The following is a 19,587-nucleotide window of genomic DNA, read 5'->3' as shown; positions in this document are numbered from 1 at the left end:
TATTCTTCGAACAATCAAGGACCTTTTGGTGAATGGTGCCTGCTTGGAATTTGGCCTCGGGACATAAACTTCCTATAAAAACCCAGGCCAGAGGACTCTCGAACGTGGATTTGGGAACACCTATACCTTTGGTATAGACCCGGTCCACCCAGCGCTGCGCTGCTTATTTTATTGTGGTTTTTTTTTTCTCTTCTTGTTGTTTCTTATCAAAATTGTTTTATAATAAATCTTTTATTTTTTATTTAATCCAAAATTGCCTTTGCATTTATAACACCAGGAATCCAGATCCTTTGCAAGTTGTTTGTGAATATGGTGAGGGAATTCTTAAACCTTAGAGGCAACACAGTCTAAATGAGCTGGGTTCTAGAGCATTCTTCCCTGACCCAAGCTGGCCCCACCTAGAACTTGGGCTGTCCTTGGAATGTCAAACACCTCTGACAAACTGACATCAGGAACCTGGGGGAGGTGAGTTTTCTTCATGTTATAAATCCATATTGTGATACTGGCTTTCGCAAGTATTAGGATGAATATTATATGTTCAATGCTTTTTGGCTATGTCTGTACTTTTTCTCTTGCTAGCAAGTTTTAGGTGTAAAGGAATTTTGAACATTAAAACTATGTCCTTCTGCACAAAGCAAGAAAACCCCAGAGAGCAAAGACAGTGGGGCTCAAGCTGTTATCAGCGGAAGGACAATGGAGCCCAGACTGTTATCAGCAGCCAGGACCAGACCGTTGACAGTGGAAGGACATGAAGCCCAGCTGTCATCAGTGGCAGGACAAGGGGCCCAGACTGTTACCAACACTGACCACTTGCAGAGAAAGGAAATCCAGCCCAAATAAAATGATAATCAGAAGAGATAAAAATCTATGGAGCATGCTCTAAAAAGGTGGAACCAGGAAGTGGCCATGCAAAATGCTTCTTAGAAAAGTTTGAATATGCATTAAACCCTCACAGCAGGAGAGAATAAAAAGGGTGTTCCAAAGATATCAGGTGTGTTCCTGGCAAAGCACCAAGACACCTGGCTGTTTTAACCCTTTGCTTTATTTTCTTAGTCTCCTAATTGTCTTTTTGTTTATATTAAACTTCTTATAATTTATTAAGAGAGTAAACCTCATTTTTCATATTCACCATGGAAAACTGCTGTTATAAATTGGCGTGACAAAATAGAAGAGACACTTTAAATAATCATTCATGAAAGCAAATTTTATTAATCCAGCAAGCAGTAAGCAAGAAAACACCAGCTGGGGCGGGCTGGTGGACACTTCCTCTTAGCGTCCTACACACGGCGCGTGCCTTGGCTGAAGAGGTTCCTCTTTTTATATAGTCCCTGCATCTGCGTCTTCCTGGATCGTGTCAGCAACTGTGCCACCTGTTGGTAGGGGGTCTTCTTCTGTTCCTTGGTGGTTGTGGGTAGGGTCTTCCCCAGTCTTGTGGTCAGGCGTTGGCTCTAAAATGTTTAAGCCACTCCCCTCTTCTTAAGCAATGCCCCCTTCTTGCTTGTGTGGACAGATACTGTGGGTTTTAGCTTTTCTGCAGCTGCTGTAGTTTCTTGTTTTTGCAACAGGATGTTTGTGGTTAGGCATTTTTACAGTATTAGCTCTTAAAACATCTTCAACAATCATATTATATTTAACAATCATATTAAATTTGATTAACAAACAATAACAACTTATTACAAGTGCTGTCGTTCTTATCCAAGTGCCCTTGGCTGCGAGCAGACTTCTGCCTCCAAAAATTACAAATGGAGAAGGATTCCTCGTAGATCCAAGCTGCTACCACCTAGAACTCAGGCTACCCTTGGAGTGCCAAATGCCGATGACAGGCTAATGACAGGAACCTGGAAGGGGAGTTTTGTTTAACATGGAAAAGGGCTGTCTTTCATGTCCAGGTGTCCTTGGCTGCAAGCCAGCTTCTGCCTCCAAAAATTACTAATGGAGCAGGATCTGTCGGGAACCCAAACTGCCCCAACTTAAAATTCAGGCTGTCCTTGAAGTGCCAAATGCCTATGAACAGCTGATGTCAGGAACCTGGGGGAGGATGAGTTTTGTTTAACCTCAAAAAGAGCCGCCATTTGTGTCAAGTGTCAAGCATGTTTCTGCCTCTGAAAATTACAAACAGAGCAGATTCCTCAGGAACCTAACCTGCTCCCACTGAGAATTCGGGCTGCCCTTGGAATGCCAAATGCCTATGACAGGCTGATGTCAGGAACCTAGGGTGGAGAGTTTTTTCCTCTGGAAAGGGGCTGCCATTCGTGTCAAGGGGCCCGTGGCCATGAGTGGGCTTCTGCCTCTGAAAATTACGAACGGAGCTGTATTCCTCCCTGACACAAGCTGCCCCCACTTAAAACTCTGGCTGCTCTTGGAGTGGCAAACACCTATGAAAAGCCAGTGTCTGGAACCTGGCTGTGGTGTTACACTAGGCTAGTTGTTATGTTTGCATTAAAGTGCTTTTTCCCTGTTGCTCCCCCTTGGATTGGTGGTGTGTTGGTTCCTTCCCCTCGCCCCTCTCCTTTGGTTGTCTCCCATTGGTTGCTGTTCTCCTCCCCTTTCCTCCCACTTTAGAAATTCCCACGGTCTCCATCTCTGCCTCTTATTTTCCTGGAGTTTGTTCCAAGTCACAGGGTGGCTTTACCTTTAAGGTGGTTTTGGGAGCTAAGGAAGTTGAAGCTGCTGGTGGCTGATGGGAGTCTTTCCTCCTGACCAATTATCAGTAATTTCTAAGAATTGACAGCAGTTTTGACCATTAAAAAGTGAAGTCAACTTGTGAACACCCCCTTAAGGTGTACAGTCAAAGCTCTCTTGTCCTCTTTGTGTTTCCGGCTTCTGGAAAGGTAACAAGGCTCTGTCTTGGCCTCCTCCCCCCGCTCCAGGCCGGACAAGGCCGCGGGGGGAGGGGCGGAGAAGCAGAGCCAGCCAGCTTGGTTTAGTTTTCAGTCTCTGCTGCTGGACTGAACTCTTGCAGCTTTTCTAAGACTTTAATTATTTTACTACCTGGATAAAATGTACAGATTACTCCTTTTTCCCAGAGAGACAGAGAGAGAGACAATCAACATGAAGAAGACATCATAAAACCAACAACAACAGTGAAGAAAAAAGTTAAGTTTTAGATGGAGAAGAGAGAATAAGGAGATGCTTTATAAGCTAAAATATCTTTCTGTTAAAGCTATGGAGATGGACAATAGTAGTTTGGAAAGACTCCTTTAATTCATGACAGAGTATATTGGGAGGAATGGAGTGTTCAAAGTGTGGATTTTGAGCAAAAAAGAGAGTAATTGTGATACAGTGAGGTGCTGGAACAGAGTGAAGCGAAGATTTGAGGCTTTGAGGGCAATGAGAAAACTGTTTCCAGGGAAGCTCACAGAGACAGATGAAGAGAACTTTTGCCTTTGAATAACTCATCCTTAAAATGACATCCCTAGACTCATTGACCCATACACACCTCAGGGTGAAACGGGAGGAGTGAACTGATGACAGGATTTCTGGGCAGCTGGCATCAGAAAAATAGAAAACTATAACAGAAATAGTTTTCTCGTGAGAAACTCCATAGATTAGCAGAGGAAAACTTCTGTTTCTCTACAAATGCTGATAGAAAAAACTTTAACAAGAATTGAGACTGTTTTAACCACCAAAGTTCTAAAGTTTTTTGTCTCTATGTTGTCACGTGTACAAGGGAATAGTTAAATAGTTGGGGGATAAAAGGGTTTTCTGGAAGTTTATTCTGGTGTTTTTATTCTTGCAGTTTTGTTAATAAACTTCCTTTATTCCTTTTAAGTTTTAAGCCTGTTTTGCTCTTGTTCTAATCCATATCTCACAGCAAGAAATAAGTAAGTTTTCTAGTAAATTTTTAGTTACTGCTTTAAAACCACAACATTCTGAGAATAAACTGTGGACTGTATCTCAGAGAAAAAAGCCTCCTTTGTCTTTTACCTTATCCTTGTCAGATCTCCTTCCTCTCCCGGTGGACTCACGGCTTGTCGCACTATATTAGGAATGACGAGAAGTATGACACTGACTCTCCTAGCTGTATTGTCCAAGAGAGCAAAGTTTATTACTCTTTAATCTTTTAAACATATGTTCGAGAAGGTCTGAGAGGTAAAACTCATTGGTCATTAAAGCAACACATCTACCATCATTGGTGAAGTGGAACATCACCCCTTGACTGTTTCCTAAAAACACATGTTAAGATTTTTGTCCTTTACCAAGTGACGCTGCTCTCTACGACTTTCCAAGCCTCGGGCTAGCTCCGAACCACTTGGCCAATGGCAGCGCCAAGAGTGGGGAACGGCACGGGAACGATGGTCCAAGTGCCAAACCTCCAGAGCTCCCTGCACTCGGGCCCTATAGATCCCAGGCACCGCAGGTAAAGGGATGGAGGAGGCTCAGAGTCTCTTTGTCTTCCCAGGAAGAGGTTTTATTGAAGGGTAAAGGGAGTGATGACAGGGGAAAGGACTGGGATGGTGAGAAAGGAGAGCAACTGAGCCCTGAACCTCTCTGTGCTACCAAATTTAAAGAGGGGAGGGCACAAACTGAAAACCAATCAGAACACAACCTGGGAGGAGATGAAGGAGGGGTTTACAACACTCGGGACTAATGGGAGGAAAGCATGGGTGGGACGGCAGCCACAACACCAATGGGGCCTCGAGTAGGGGATGAAGGGCATGGAAAACACTGGAACAAAGGGCAGGATTAACAGTGACGGACAAGGGCTAGGGGCAGGTTGAGGGTGATAGACAGGGAAGGTTCAGGAACAAAGGGAGGGGTTTACAAATTGGACAACTGGGCAAAACCATTATATAACAGTAACAGGGGGATAACAGGAACATACCATCAAATCACACAACCAGAATTAACAAACAGAATGCAACAACCAAGGACTATTTGGATTCTTTTGGATTCTTTCTCATGCTTTCTCAGGCCAGAATGAGAAGCCTGTGTTACTTAATTTCACACAGGTTTTTTTCCCTGCTTGCTTTTTGCATTTAGCATCCACAAGGGCTAGCTGGGTGTACTCAGGGGCAGGGGATAGGAGGTTTATGGCACCAGGGGTGGTGAGTTTTCTTTCCCCTGGGAAGGGGCTGCTGTTTGTGTCCAGGGGCCCTTGGCCATGAGGGTGCTTCTGCCTCAAAAATTACAAATGGAGCAAGATTCCTCCAAGACTGGAGCTGTCCCCACTTAGAACTTGGGCTGCCCTTGGAGTGTCAAATGACACTGACAAGCTGACATCAGGAACCTGGGGGAGTGAGTTCTCTTTCCCCTGAAAAAGGGCCACCGTTTGTGTCAAGGGGCCTGTAGATGCAAGTAAGCTTCTGCCTCTGAAAATTATGAACGCAGCAAGATTCCTCCCGGACCCAAGCCACGCTCACCAAGAACTTGGGCTGCCCTTGGAATGCCAAATGCCCCTGACAAACTGACATCATCAACCTGGGGGGTGTGTTTTGTTTAACATGGGAGAGGGCTGCTGTTTGTATCCAGGGGCCTGTGGCCGCAACTGGGTTTCTGCCCTTGAAAACTATGAACAGAGGAAGATTCCTCCTTGACCCAAGCTGCCACCACACAAAACTCAGGCTGCCCTTGGAGTGCCAAATGCCTCTGACAATCTGACCTCAGGAGCCTGGGGGCTGAGAATTTTTTAACATGGAAAAGAAACATGGTTCATTCTGAGGGGCCCTGTGGCTGGGAGTGGGCTACTGCCTCTGAAAAATGCAAAGAGAGTAGGATTCCTCCCAGGCCCAAGTGTTGCAGTGTGTTTCTTGTTAATGGTATGTTCTGTTATTACGTAAGTTCATCGTTTGGTCTAAATGAGATCCTACTACCCCACGTTGTCAATCTACCCTGAGTCTCCTGTCAATCTGCCTCAAGTCCACCTCATGCTTGGAATTCCACTTTGGAAATCCCCTAAACTTCGATGCTTGATTAGTCCCTGTGACCTGACTTTCCCCCCTACTTCCTTCACTGGACGATGATTTTGTGAACCCTGCCTTTTACCCTCCCCAGGACATCTCTGATTAGCTGATGCTTTGTACCCTCCTTTTGAACAGCCTCCCTATTTCAGCTGTTGCACACTCACATTTTCTGTCGTTTGCCCCCAAGATTCCTCAGAGCAATAAATGCTCTATTGTGGAGGCAGGGAAACCGGCCAGTTCAGAGGTCCTGGCTCTCCCCTGGAGAGCTTCTCCCTAGGCGAGACACTTTTATGTCATGCAGAGAAAAAGTGTCACTCCCAGAGGCCCTAGAGATGAACATGCTAATTTGTTACACCCCATTGGTTTCCCTCCCTATCAATCCACTCCAATACATGTATCCAAGTTTTCCCTGCCCCTCTCCTCTATAAATACCCCGGTTTTTCCCCAGTTTGAGGAGCTGCTGTCACTGGCTCCCTTCGCTGAGGGCCCTGCTATAATAAAGGCTATTTCTCAGTGGGATGCCATACAGCTCTCTAGTCTCTCTCTCTGCGTCGCCTGTATGCTGCTGCTGAGCTGAGATCACTCGCCGGGCAGAGGACGTGCCTGTGCCTCTGGGCAGTCTTTTCCAGGACAGCTTCTTTCTATTTCCTGGCGATGGGGACCCACTTTTAATTTTATCAAGGGCTCTTTTGCTGTTAATGTCCCCATCTGGAAGAGCTCAAGACTTCCCTAGTCTTCTTGGAATATTTTTTCATCCTTCTTTTTTTGTCGACAGTCCCGTTGGATGTGTCCTACCTTTTTACAGTAGAAACACTCCGGAGGCTCCTTTCGAGGAGCCTGACTGTCTTTTTGAGACCCCTTTTGCTTTTTCGGTATTGTCTTACCATGTATTTGTTCTTGTTTTTGTATTTCTTTTACCGCGGCCACTAGAATTTTGGCCTGAAGTTTTTGTTTTTCATCTTCTCTTCGCATATATATTTTCTGTGCTTCTCTTAGAAGCTCTTGTAGATTTTTCTTTTGTCATCCGTCAATCTTCTCTAATTTCTTTCTGATATCCTCCCATGACTTTGCCACAAATTGGGTTTTGAGCAAGACTTCCCCCACCGGAGAGTTAGGGTCAGTCCCAGAATAAATCTGCAGACTTTTCCTCAATCTCTCCAACCATTCAGTGGGTGATTCTTCCTTTCTCTGGCATTCTCTAAATACCTTACTAATATTCTGTCCTCGGGGGACTGCCTCCCTTATTCCTTGTACAATTATGTTCTTTAGATCAACCATGCTTCTCCTACTTTCCTCCGTCTGGGCGTTCCAGCTCGGGGTTACGCCAGGCCATTTTTGGCTGCCTGGCGTCCCCTGCGGGTTACGCCGCTCTCAATTCCTGATACCAGCTTGCTTTATCATTTCTCTTTCTTCTTGACTAAACAGTGATCTCAGGATGGCCATGAGATCTTCATACGTATAAATACTACTACCCAGAAAATCATCCAATCTCTCAGCCACCCCAAATGGATCATCCAGCAATCGCCCCATTTCCTTTTTGAATGCTCGCACATCCCCCGAGTTAAGGGGTACATTTACGAACCCAATTACTCCAGGGGCAGTTGGCACCTCCCTGAGGGGAAACATTCGATGCTCAGTTTCATTTTCCCCCCATTTTTCATTCATTGCTTTCGCTTTATAGCGAGTTCTGCTTGAAGGAGGGGAACTGGGGTTGTTGGAGGTCTGTTCTTTTACTATTTGTGGGAAAGAGACCCCCTCTGCTACGTTCGAGGGTCCTGGCAGTGGCGGCCGGACGGGCAACTGGGGATAGAGTGATCCCCAGCCTTGCATCCATCTAGCTTCTGAGGAGGTTGTGGCGGCTGGGGTTTCCGCAGGCGGGGACACCGGGAGGGCTGCCGGAACTACTGCCGGTGCCGCGTCTCTTGTTCGCGATGTGTGTGCTTCGGCTGGTTGCCCGGGGGAACCCGTGGGTGCTGACGGCACCACCTGATCTGCTGCAGAAGGCTCTGCTGGCCTGTGGTATGGTGGGGGTAAGTGATCTAGGGGTTCCTAGTTTTCGGTTTTTGTTTCACCTTTTTGTTTTACCGGGAACAACCCTACTCTGGTAATTAACCAAAGTCTGGCATATTCTTTCTCCTCGGAGTCCGAGGGAACCTTACGCTTTACGTGAGAGATTAATTCGTTGCACGTCCACTTTTCAAATGTCCCTAGTACTGGCCAAGTGAGGTGGCTTCTCAGTTCCTGCCCTCCCCAAACCTCGGCACAGGATTTTGCTTTGGATTTCTTTTTCTTTTTAGGACAATTTTTTTTAATTTTTCAACATTTATCCCAAGGGGTTTTCTGGTGGGATGTCTAGCAATTCTTTCGCTTTTTCGGAAGGGTCTTTCTTGTTATTTTTCTTTTGTATCTTACTCTTTCTCTGCCTCATAGTAAAGTAAAAAAAATCTTACCTGTTTCTGCGTTGTGTTCGTCCGATTCTTTTTTGGAAAATCAAAGTCTGCCAATACTCACCTCTCGGTTAGCTGCACCGGGGTTTTTTTAGCGCTTCAAATTTTTCCTCTGAACCTTTCTTAGGTTCTTTGGCCGAAAGGGTTTACTCATTCCAGAGCTCGACTGGACGTCCTCTTCCCCTCTCAACCCCTTGCGATCGGTCCCCCGGAACTCCTTTTAGTCCCAGGTTTGACAAGCGTGGAAAGAGAGTCTTTTTCACACGGAATCGCTTCCTTCGTGGCCGGCCAATTCCCTCGCGGGAGGATGGAAACGCGGCCTTGAAGTCCGCACTCGCTCCGTGATCAGATCACGTCTCACACACACTTGCCCAATCGCTCGCTCAACCTCACAGTACTTACAGCAATTTTCTTGTGAGGATGTCTTCGTGCACTTCTGACTTTTTACGAGCTACCAAGCTGCAGCTTTTTCGAAGGTTCCGTGCCTTCCTGAGCTCTCTGGATCCGTTCTTTTTTATTGTGGTTTTTACCTTTCGCCTAAATTTGGTTCGGATGTCGGAGCGAACTGCGGAGGTTCACGGCTTCCCAGGCCACCAAAATCGGTGGGGGTACCCCCCTGGACAGCGAGATTCTCCTGCAGTTTTCCCGATCCGAGTCACGGCACCAATCTGTTATAAATGCAAAGGCAAATTCGTGATACGAATTAAAAGAAAGATTTATTAATAAACAACAGAAAGCAACAATGATAAAATACCACAATAAAATAGTCAGTGCAGCGCTGGGTGGACAGGGTCTACACCAAAGGTATAGGGTTCCCAAATCCACGCTTGAGGGTTTCCATGCTTCGGTTTTTATAGAGATTTTATGTCCTTGGGCTAAAATTCCAAGCAGGTTCCATTCACCAAGTGTCTCTGATCGTCCAGTGAATGGATTTCCTGGCATGGAATAATAGAGTTAACTAGTGTCTGGGCAGAGTCTCCTCATATGCAAAGGAGATTCTATATGTATTTCAACTTGTGTCATCAGAGCAGAGTAGTGGAATCTGGGCTGGTGCAGATGGGTATCTAGGCCGTGTTTTCCCCTTTGTCCTTCTTGATTGCTTCTTCCAATACTGGTTCGACAGGTGGGGTGTTCAGGTCTGGTGATGATTATCTTTTTGGAGTTTGTCTTTTTTGTCAACCTGATTGTTCCTCACAGAAATCTGTAGGGCGTTGTTCAGGTCCGGAGGTAGGTATTTTCTCTGAGCCAGCTCTATTGTTGTCTTGATGGTCTTTGTCCTGTCAATTTGTCTGAGTTGATGGGTTTTCCCTGAGTTCGTTATCTTGGGTGTTGGTTGCAATCTGTCACTTTCCAAAGGGGATCTCGACCAGACCCGGAGCAGGGTTTTTTTACATTTTATATTTCACATTATTACAAACACATTTAATTTATATCTCTCTGAATTTTTAATACATACAATAATTTATTACAAGATGGAATTCAGCAGAAGGCAAATATAGAAATACAAAGTTCCTGGACAGCCAGGATCTCTGGCAAATGCCTGGCCATATCCAGGGAATAGCACAGGGATATTCTCCCTTGACCATGTGTTACCAGACAGATTTGACTGTACATTGTAAAAGTGACTGCCCGAATGACTTGGAGGAGGCTTGAATAAGAAACTTTATTCTGGTCTTAAAAGAGAAAAAGTCAAGGCTTTTACAAATCCTACAAAAAGCATCTGAAATTGGAAAAAGATAGAAACTCACTTATGTGGATGTAAATCAGATACTCTTCCTTTGCCGACCTTTGGGAGACATGGGATTAACAGCAGGTGTAGCTTCTTGGGGCCCTCAGTAATTCTTTCTTCTAACACAAGATTATTGTCACAGAGTCAGCTGGAAAATGAAGCTACTGGCACCAGAGTTTACAGAGAACTTTGGATGAAACAGAGCAGAAATATTACATGGCCCTTCCTTCCCATGTCCCTGCTGCCCTCACTCTTATTTGCAGCAATCTCAAAATCTCTCCCATGTTTCACCAGAGATCCAGGGATCTCACAGTAATGTAGCCTCCATCTTCCTTTCCATTTGGCCTGATGAGGATTCAGTGGGAGCAGGTGCCGACACAATTCTTGCCATGAACAGGACTCGGTAGGACTCTGTAATGTCACCTTTTACAGTAAGGAGGGCTGACACAAGCGGGGGGTCACTGGTCTGCAGGAAGAACCACACAGAAAACCAGCCTAGTGTTTTGGACATAGTGATTTGCAGAATAAAAGGAACTTTATAACTTGCAGAGTAGTTATAAGAGCAGGTATGAATTTATTCAGCGCTGAGGTGCATGGGGATATCTCCTCTAAAAAGCATGCACACTTTTTTGATTAGGTTTTCCCTTTTTATCTTGTACAGACTAAGTTTACACAATATGCCTAATACATATTAATTTCCTAACCTTGCCTGTCTTCACTTCATATTACAATTAGCCCCATGCCCCTTTCAGTTCTTTGGCCACTTTTTGGGACTTCAAATCTGTTTCTTCCGGCTTAGGGTCTGAGGAATTTCTTTTATTCTGTGGTGCCTTTGTCTTTGCATCTTGTTTGTGTATTCTAGCTCCTTATCTCATCTTGCAGTCTGACCCTTTTTCTTGTTTTTGGGGATTAGGGTGTCAGGGTATGGTTTTTGTCAGACACCCCTTTTAGTCAAGCATTTCTTCCTAATTCTTAATTTCTTTGTTTCAATAGGAGACATAAGCTGATCACCTCCTAAAATCTGTGTTTCACATCTCAATTTTCAAGGTACCAGTTATAGCTAGAGGTGACAGGTTACAGCCACTGTGCTGGCTCCTTCCTGTCCCCAAGTGATGCTCATGCTGCAGGCAGTGAGGTATGACAGTGACTCAGAATTCTGTACCCAGAGTGCCACAGAGACTGTCTCCACATCACAGCTATGGCAACTGGGCACAGCAGCAATTTTAGAGCTCCCAGAGAGGGCTGGAAGGAAACAGATCCTGTCAGCCCCCAGTAAATGCTCAGTGTTGTACAGGACCCAGGGGTTACCAAGAGGCATGATGTGGACTGGATACATCCTGCCAGAAACTCTGCTGCCTCTTTCTGTGTGTGATGGCAGAAATATTATTAATTTTGGAACCAGCTACTCATTCTGCCATCCCACACACAGGGAGTCAATGTCTTCAGTCTCCATGAATGCTCAAGGAGGTGAATCAGGAAGGGCAATCACAGCCTCATGGAGTTGTTGAGCCATCATATCCAACCTCTATGATACAAGGCAGAAGTAGCCAGGGAAATGGGGCACCTAAAGTGGAAAGTCCAAAGGCCCCAGGAATGTGACTTTCTGGAATGTGCCAAAGGAAAGGCAGCCCATGGCAAAGAAATGTATTGCAGAGTGATCCATGTAAAGTCAGGTCTGTGCTGGCAAGGCTGCAGCAGTTCTGTCCCAGGGACCTACAGAGCTCACTCAGGGCACCTGACCCTGTTAACAGCAGCAGCACTTTGGCCTTTGGACTTCCCTGCAGGAAGAGATTCCTTGGGATACAAGTGGCTCACCCCTGTCCTTGCCACCACATAGCCAAGCACAGCCCTGGGGAGGCAGGAAGGCTCCAGATAATCTCATTGTTCCAGCTCCTGTTCCCAAAAGGGGGTTTGTACCACCCCTGCTCCTTCAGGGACCACACAGGAGCTGTCACCTGGCTGTGTCTGAGCCACCTGTGCTGCCCACACCCAGCAGCAGCTGTGGGTCACACCTCAACAGGAGCTGTGGGTCACAGGAACTTTGTGTGACAATCCAATATGAGCTCAGGGTGACATCCCAACTGTGGGTGACACCCCAATAGGAACTGTGGGTCACATCCCAATGGGACTTTTGTGTCACACTCCCAGCAGGATCTTTGGGCCACACCCCGACAGGAGCCCTGTGTGATACTCCAACAGGACCTTGGTGTCACATCCTGACAGGAGCCTTGGATAACACCCCAACGGGAACTGTGTGTCACATCCCTCCAGGAGCCCTGTGTGACACCCACCAGGAGCCCTGTGTGACCCCCTCCAGGAGCCCGGTGTGACACCCGCCAAGAGCCCGGTGTGACACCCCTCCAGGAGCCCGGTGTGACCCCACCAGGAGCCCGGTGCCAGCGCCGGGCCGTGCCTCACCTGCAGGTCGGCAGGTGGCATCCACGAGACGCTGATATGCTGCAGCTGCCCGCACTCCAGGGCTCCCCTCGTGCCGTCCAGCATGAACCCCGCCTGCTGTAGCTCCGGGCCGCTGTCCAGGCTGAACTCCACGGCCTGGCACGGACAGAAGGCACAGTCACACCTGGGCTGCTGCCCTGCCCCTGCCCGAACTGCCCCACAAAACACCAGCTATCCACTGGGACATTCATTGTGTCACCTCATCACGCAATACTCCATTAAAATACCAGGATGGGAACTGTAAATCAGTTCTGGGCTCAAAATTCTGTATTCCTGAATTGAGGAAGCAAACTCATAAATTAAGGTTGTTGCTGACTTAGTATGATAATGCTAATTCCTTATATTAGCCCCTGAGAAATAATGTTTTCAAACACTGATGCTTTTATAATGTAAAATTCACCAGAAACTCTGAAAGCTGCTCTTTTTAATTTATGAATTTGTGAATTTTGGACTAAAGGAATGAACAGACCTCTGCACACTGTCAGGATCCCATATAGCACCTGGCACAAACCTGCAGGTTTTATTTCCCTCACCTTCTTGGCTGCCAACAGAGGACTTTGCATGGTGCCAATGGTGATCTCTGCCCTGGCTGGCTCTGCTGAGCCCTCCATGTACTCCAGGAGCAGGAGAAGGGACCTCACTGCTTCTTGTGGCCCTAAACAAACAGCAACCAGGTCAACTTTGAGACAGTCAAAACTGCCTTTGGCAGTTTGGAGCCAACAGAAATTGCACCACGATGGTTCAAAACAAAGTGATGTGTCAAACTCAGGAGCTGGCAGAGATAAAGGGATCCTTTTACAGAGTTGTGAGGAATTAAGGAAAAAGAGGGTTTGGATAATTTGTAATTGCAAACTGCAACTGTTACATGTTTATCAAGTTCCAGGCTCAGTTTCTAGCCCATGGCACACACCTCTGTGTACTTTATTCCAGCTTATGTGTATGTGCTTAGAATTATTTTAAAACTCAGGAGTCAGGAGCTGTTTGCATCCTGTCTTTTAACACAGATCCCGTCCCAAGAAATTAAGGAAGAGTAACTTCAAACCCCTGGAAGTTTCATAACAGGACAAACAGGACAGTCCAGGATATGTGATTATATATGAAATAATTTCTTAAACATTCAATACACCTCAGAGAAGTAGCAGAAAGCAAATGCACCTAATTCTTCATAGTAGTATTACACTATAATAAATTTTGCAGGGAAGCTGCAGAAGTGGAAGATGATCATTAAGAGAGAACTGCATTAAAATGAAGATAAAAACTTTCCTTAAGAGAAAGTTTTGTGGGTTTTTCATTATGAATATATGCATTATGAATATATGCTGTAACATAATGCTTATTTTTTCTGATTCTGGAAAAATTGTCTTTAATTTCCTTTTTTCTTAAAGGAAGAGGAACATTCCCATGCCTGATCCCTCCCTGTTCCATAATAAACAGTGGTGGCACTTTACCTCTTTCCTGTGGTGCCACAGATGAGATCACAGCCAAGGACTCCATGGGTACATCCAGGGGCACTCCCCCCTCCACAAACATGAGGTGATCCCGGGCTGCACCCTTCAGGTGGATCTCGTGGGCTGTTTGCTGGATGAGACAAAAAGTCCTGGATGCAGGTGACAGCTCAGATCACCTGAACGATGCTGGCACCTGGCCCAGGAAATTGTGAAATCACCTCCCACGTGAAAGATCCCAATGATCCTGGGCCCTAACGCAGGAGTTCTGCACCTGCCCCTGGGCTTGCTCAGTCTGGCACTTCTATTTTAAACAACCTGGCAAATGTGTTTCAGGAAGGCATTGGAAAAACGATTTATACAAAGGCCAGTAAAAGAAGCAAAAATTTTCTGTTGCCAAACTTGGGTCAAGTGCCCATTCATCTTCAGCTTATCCTGCTGTGCATTCCTAACTGCAATCCAAAGCTTGCAAGGACAGCAGCAGCTCCTGCTCAGCCCCAGCCCATTTGCAGTGCTGTTGCTGGGCATTAGTGGTCACTCTGCACTGACTTTTGATGTCCTGGCAGGGGCCCAGGGCTGCCTGTGGTGAGGCCACCTGTGCATCCGGCCAGAGCATCCCAGAGCAGTTCCACAGATGGAACGTGGCACTGAGTGGCTGCAAGAGCAGCTCCCTGGTGCTCCTGCTCCTGTTGGGCTGTACTGGGCAGGTGGAGCTTCCCTCTCCCCTTTGCTCTGCCATTAAATGCTTCCTGCAGAAGCCCCTGGGAGCTGTGCTCATCTCCTGTCCCCTCCTGACCATGCCCTGAGAGAGGACAGGGATGGACCCCACATCACTATTTTTATCAATGAATAACTGAATATCTAAACCTGAAAAATGTCAGAGGGCCCCAAGTGTGCCCTTTCCTCCCTACATCAGTTCATCCAGCATTTAGACTGTTTTCATGATCCTGACTGTCTCACCTTCCCAAAGAGCAGAACCTTAAGACAGTCAGAGTAGTAGAGACTTTCATGATCAGGACTAAAAGTAACAACAAAATCCTGGGTCTTCCCAGCCTCAATTTTTCCTTCTGTTGGAGAGACACTGAACACACTGGAGCCATTATAGTTCTGTGTTCCTAGTAAATAAAAATGAGGATACAGATAAGAAAGGAGGATAGTTCTGTTTTACTTTTCATAATTTTTAAACCCATTTAATTTTTGTTGGAACAGCAAATAAATAAGAGCTGATACATGGCAAAACAGGGTGTTAGGAACACCAGATAAATCCATCTATCAGTTTGATGCATTCATCTCCAGAGGAACTGAAACAGCATCACCAACCCTTCCTATGTTCTAATGTGTTTGTACAGAGATGGACATCTTTAAATCTAATCTTTAATATGCAATTACTGTGTGGATTTATTTAGATTTAAGGACTAATATTTCCTCACTTGTGGGTATTTGCTCAGGCTGTATAAATTTACAGCTCCCCATATTGAAAGAATTACTACAGCTCCTACTGGGGAGCAAAATGAGATATTTAACTTCAGGGTTGTAATGCCCCAGGTCTGACAGTTGAGTGGATCTAAGTGGACACAGTGATGCTGCTTTATACCTCCTGAGTATTTAGCAGAGGAAAAAGAGGAAAGAATAAAAGAAAGTTTACCAACAATCTCTGTTCTCTGCATAGAAGATGTAAGAAAGGATGGAATTTTCTGCCTGTCTCTGTCCCATGTTGGTGAGAGCGACTCCAGTTGTACAGAGAACAGCAGGGTCAGGTTGGAAGTGTTCTCAATCTGGGGACATTCATTCACATAACAGCATTTGCATTATGGAAATTGAGTCTCAGGCCTGTAAGATCCATAGTTTGCAAAGTGGCTGAATTAATTTTGCCACATTAGTGCAACTCTTTGTCCCCACATGCCACCAGAGGCACAATCAGTGCTGCCTGCCCATAATGTGTCACACCAACCCCCATTCCCCATCAAATACTGGACTTTGGTTATTGACACATATTGGACAAAATCCAAAAGGAGACCGTTTATGTTCTCCTCCTCCTCACAAGAACTCCTTCTTTGCAGTTCAGCACAGAGGCCTTACCTTGACTGTGGCAGTCACCGTGTCCCTGGCCATGATGTATCCCATGTCCAGCACCTCTCCCACGGAGCACTCAGTGCTTGGCACCACCCCACGGCCAGAGAGGTGAAGGGTGAGGTTGATCTTTCCCACCTGGATGTCCAGAGTTTCCAAGAACTGCCCAAGAGGGTGCCTGAGTTAGTCCATCTGCTGAGGGAACCCCCAACCCTCCAGCTGACCCCTCCCAAAGAGCCATCCCAGAACTGAGACAAGATCCAAATGTTGGGACAGGGAACAGAAGTCCTTCCTGTTGGTAACATGTGTGTGTTACACACCCCTCACATCTCTCCCCCACTGCTGTTGTATCTTTTACTCACCCATTTATCCTCACTTGGACAAAAAGATATGATGAGGGGTTTCTTTTCACCTGGCTCAAGCGTTCCAACAGCTCTGACCAACAGGAAAGGGCCACTGGGATTCAGAACTGAGAATCCCAGCTAAAACAGTGCAACTCAAGGAAAAAAGTTCATAAAGATTGAGAAAAAAGACATGAGAACAGATTCTATATATTGTTTACATGTCTTTGGTCTGAACTAAGCATCAATAAGCTTTTGAGAGATCAATAACTCACGAGAGAGATGAGCTGGTGTCTCCTGCAGAGACAGTCTGATTAAGCAGAGGCTGAAGGCTGAGCTCACGTGCTCCAATCAAGGATACTTCCAGCTTCCGTGGGGAGATGTTTTCTATTGTAATTCTTTTCACCATTCTGTGGCCTGCAAGGAATGAAAACACTTCCCAAAGTGAGAATGCTCACTCCTGCCCTCCCATTCCTCCCCCTTACTCCTGCTCCTGCCTGGGCCAGACACTCATCCCAGGCCTATGGCTAAGGCACTACTCAAAGCTCACCAAAATGCTTTCAGATTGGGCCAGTCACTTCTGGAGCTTTCAGGTCCATGGTTGGGGATCAGGTCTGCTCTCTCATGAGCCTCAGCTGGCCAGAGGCTCCTTGTTTTCCACTTAAATACCCACTAAGGGCTAATTTCTATCCTGACTTTTGAAAATACAAAACTCTACTGGAAAGAACTCATTGTCAGAGGGAAACCACTCCAAACCAGAATTCAAATTCCATACCTACAGAAACGTCCCCAAAGTTGGCCGCATTGACCCTGGAGTCGGAAGTGATCAGAACAGGTGGGGGTACAGCAGGGCAGTGCAGCTCCAGGTACAAGGTGTTGTGAGGGCTGGAGAGAGAGCAAAGGGATCTGGGGAATTAAAGGGCAGAGCTCTGGGTTCATACAGAGATAACAATTATTGCCAGGGATCTGCTCCTTCCATGATGTCACTGCAGTGGTGTGACAGCACAGGGCTTGGTCACTGACTGTCTGTGCCTGAGCAGAGATGAGCTACAGCTGCCTAAAAGTTTTCACATAATTATTCCTTCAGCTGCTTTGATATTCATGTGTTTGATTCTTATCCAACTGGTGGGCTGGGAGCTTGAGTTTCTTACCACTGAGCTATGAAGTAATTAGGATCAGAAAACAAATTTCTCCCCCAAATGAATAAATTAGCAAGCCCACCCCTTCCCCCTCACACCTCTGGGTTATCCAACTGCACCCACCTGCAGGTTAAGTTCCCAGGGCCCTCCTCTCCAGTGGCGTGGCCACTTGCAACGAAGCATGGGATGATGTATTTGTTAAAACTCCCTCTGAAACTCTTTGTCAGGGAACACTGGGCTGCTCTATAAACATCAGAACTAGAGAATCCAGGAATAAGAATTATCTCAGTGAGTGAGAGAGCAAGCAAAACAACAAATAAATATCTGCTGAGCTATTTGTGATTATTGTTTCTTAGTCACACCTAACTAAATGACTGTCAGTAATGGACCCACCTTACGAAGTGGTTGGCTTTTGTTGCCAAAAGAGAATAAAAATTAAGAACCCATATAACAGATGTTACACTAAAGATTGCAAAAACCTCAATCCAATTTGCTTTGGTTGAATACATCAGGTATTTCAGTGTCTTCCAGTACTTCTATGTCATTTCAATGACATGTAAACACACATGATCACAATCCTCTAATGCAATATGCATGCAATACTTCTAAAATAGGAATTTTATTTTTACGATCTCTGTTGAAAGTGCTTAAAAATTATAATTAATGGGTTGCAATGGACATAGGATTTTAGTAAAAAATATCAAAACATCCAGTACAGCCTGGTGCTTCAGTATGTATTTACTTCTAAATACTTGCAAATTACTAAGACTGGGCAGAAGTCTGGGGCTCTGAGAAGCTGAATTACTTGGTGTACAAGGACCCTCAAATATCAGATTTTGCATGTAAGTCTCCCAGCCTCCAGGCAGCAATGCTATTGATGTTGACTCTCCCTGAGGTGCTCACACTGCACAGGAACTGCTTCAAATGCACATTTCCCAGCAGTATTTCACTGCCAGCACTGATACTGATCATGACTAAATTGCTAGACTATGTAAACCCTCAAATTAAAAATAGAAATTACTCCCTGGCATGGATTTGGGCCATCATCTGGTTCTGATGGATCTGTTCAAAAAAGGTTTCTTTGAGTAGTTTTGGTTGGTCCCCAAGTTGAGCTTTGCAGTTGCCCTTTCCATAAATCCTGTATTGGCTCAGCCCCATCCCCCACACAGCCCCAGCTCCTGCTCCCTGACAGATTCTTTGAAGTCTTCAATCCTTCTGATGCATAAAGGGATTCTTTGCCTCACATGAGAGGGTACAGCTGTGTGGCTCACAAGCAGCACTAATTTTGGAAACAGCCTCTGCAAACAGCTGAAGCTGTTCCCTCTCCAGTTTGCTGTCTTGTCTACCTACAGTTTTAGTAGATTTATTAAACTACTTCTAAAGAGAATGTTGTCTGTGTAGTACAAGATGCTTCTGTTTACTTACTTGGGCTTTAACTCTTCAGGTTCTGGCTCTTTAGGGCTATTTACAGCAGCCAGGCATTTCCTGCTTCCAGCCTTTCCTCTGGGAATGGAAACGCTTGATTTTTTTCGCTCTTTCTTTGAATCTTTCCTCTTTTTGCCCATTGGAGACTGACGGGGACTTCTGGAAATCTGACCAAGACAGGAGTGAGCAAAGACACAGCCCTGGCCCAAGAACACAGAGCTAAGAGGTGACACAGAGCAGGGGACAAGGGACAATGGGATGATAGTGACAGCCCACAGACACAGTAGCTCTTACAGACATATTTCCAATACCATAAAATTTAAAAATTAGGTTGAAATGGACATATTTTACCCCCTCTTAGAAGAAGAGGTCTCCTCTTGGAGCAGATGAATAGAAGTCTGTATCTCATGGGAATTTTACCTGTTTATCTCATAATCAAAGACAATCACAGGTGCTCACAAAATTAACTGACCTAAGGGTTGCATATAAAGTCAATGGATGCTGTCAATCTTCAGGAAGTGTAGAAGTTCCTTTTTCTTTTTTGTAAAGAGTATTTCAGCTGGCATTTGCAATAAAACCCTCTAAGGACACTTTGGAAATTGTGAGCATGAAATTAAATAATTGCTCAGTG

At 45.6% G+C, this 19,587-nt stretch overlaps 1 protein-coding gene across 4 annotated transcripts in view; it reads right to left on the bottom strand.

Moving 5' to 3' along the window:
• Positions 1–8,881: 8,881 nt before the first annotated feature.
• CFAP74 (cilia and flagella associated protein 74) overlaps positions 8,882–19,587 on the bottom strand; it is a 38,764-nt gene continuing 28,058 nt past the window's right edge. For 3 of the 4 annotated variants that reach the window (XM_015648570.3, XM_033519307.1, XM_015648574.3), the window contains 12 exons: positions 18,957–19,123; positions 17,655–17,789; positions 17,168–17,277; positions 16,754–16,809; positions 16,414–16,533; positions 16,061–16,213; positions 15,627–15,756; positions 14,942–15,096; positions 13,985–14,114; positions 13,070–13,191; positions 12,498–12,632; positions 8,882–10,545 (listed from right to left, as the gene is read on the bottom strand). In XM_015648570.3, coding sequence (XP_015504056.1) covers positions 10,387–10,545; positions 12,498–12,632; positions 13,070–13,191; positions 13,985–14,114; positions 14,942–15,096; positions 15,627–15,756; positions 16,061–16,213; positions 16,414–16,533; positions 16,754–16,809; positions 17,168–17,277; positions 17,655–17,789; positions 18,957–19,123 — 1,572 coding nt within the window. In that variant the 3' untranslated portion in view covers positions 8,882–10,386. Of the gene's footprint in view, positions 10,546–12,497; positions 12,633–13,069; positions 13,192–13,984; positions 14,115–14,941; positions 15,097–15,626; positions 15,812–16,060; positions 16,214–16,413; positions 16,534–16,753; positions 16,810–17,167; positions 17,278–17,654; positions 17,790–18,956; positions 19,124–19,587 lie in introns of those variants that run through there. The other variant, XM_015648575.3, reaches the window with a different exon arrangement.

Source organism: Parus major, chromosome 21, assembly GCF_001522545.3.
Source record: "Parus major isolate Abel chromosome 21, Parus_major1.1, whole genome shotgun sequence".
Classification (NCBI taxonomy): Eukaryota; Metazoa; Chordata; class Aves; order Passeriformes; family Paridae; genus Parus; species Parus major.
Note: the sequence above shows the minus strand (reverse complement) of the source record. Positions and strands in the feature narration are given on the sequence as shown.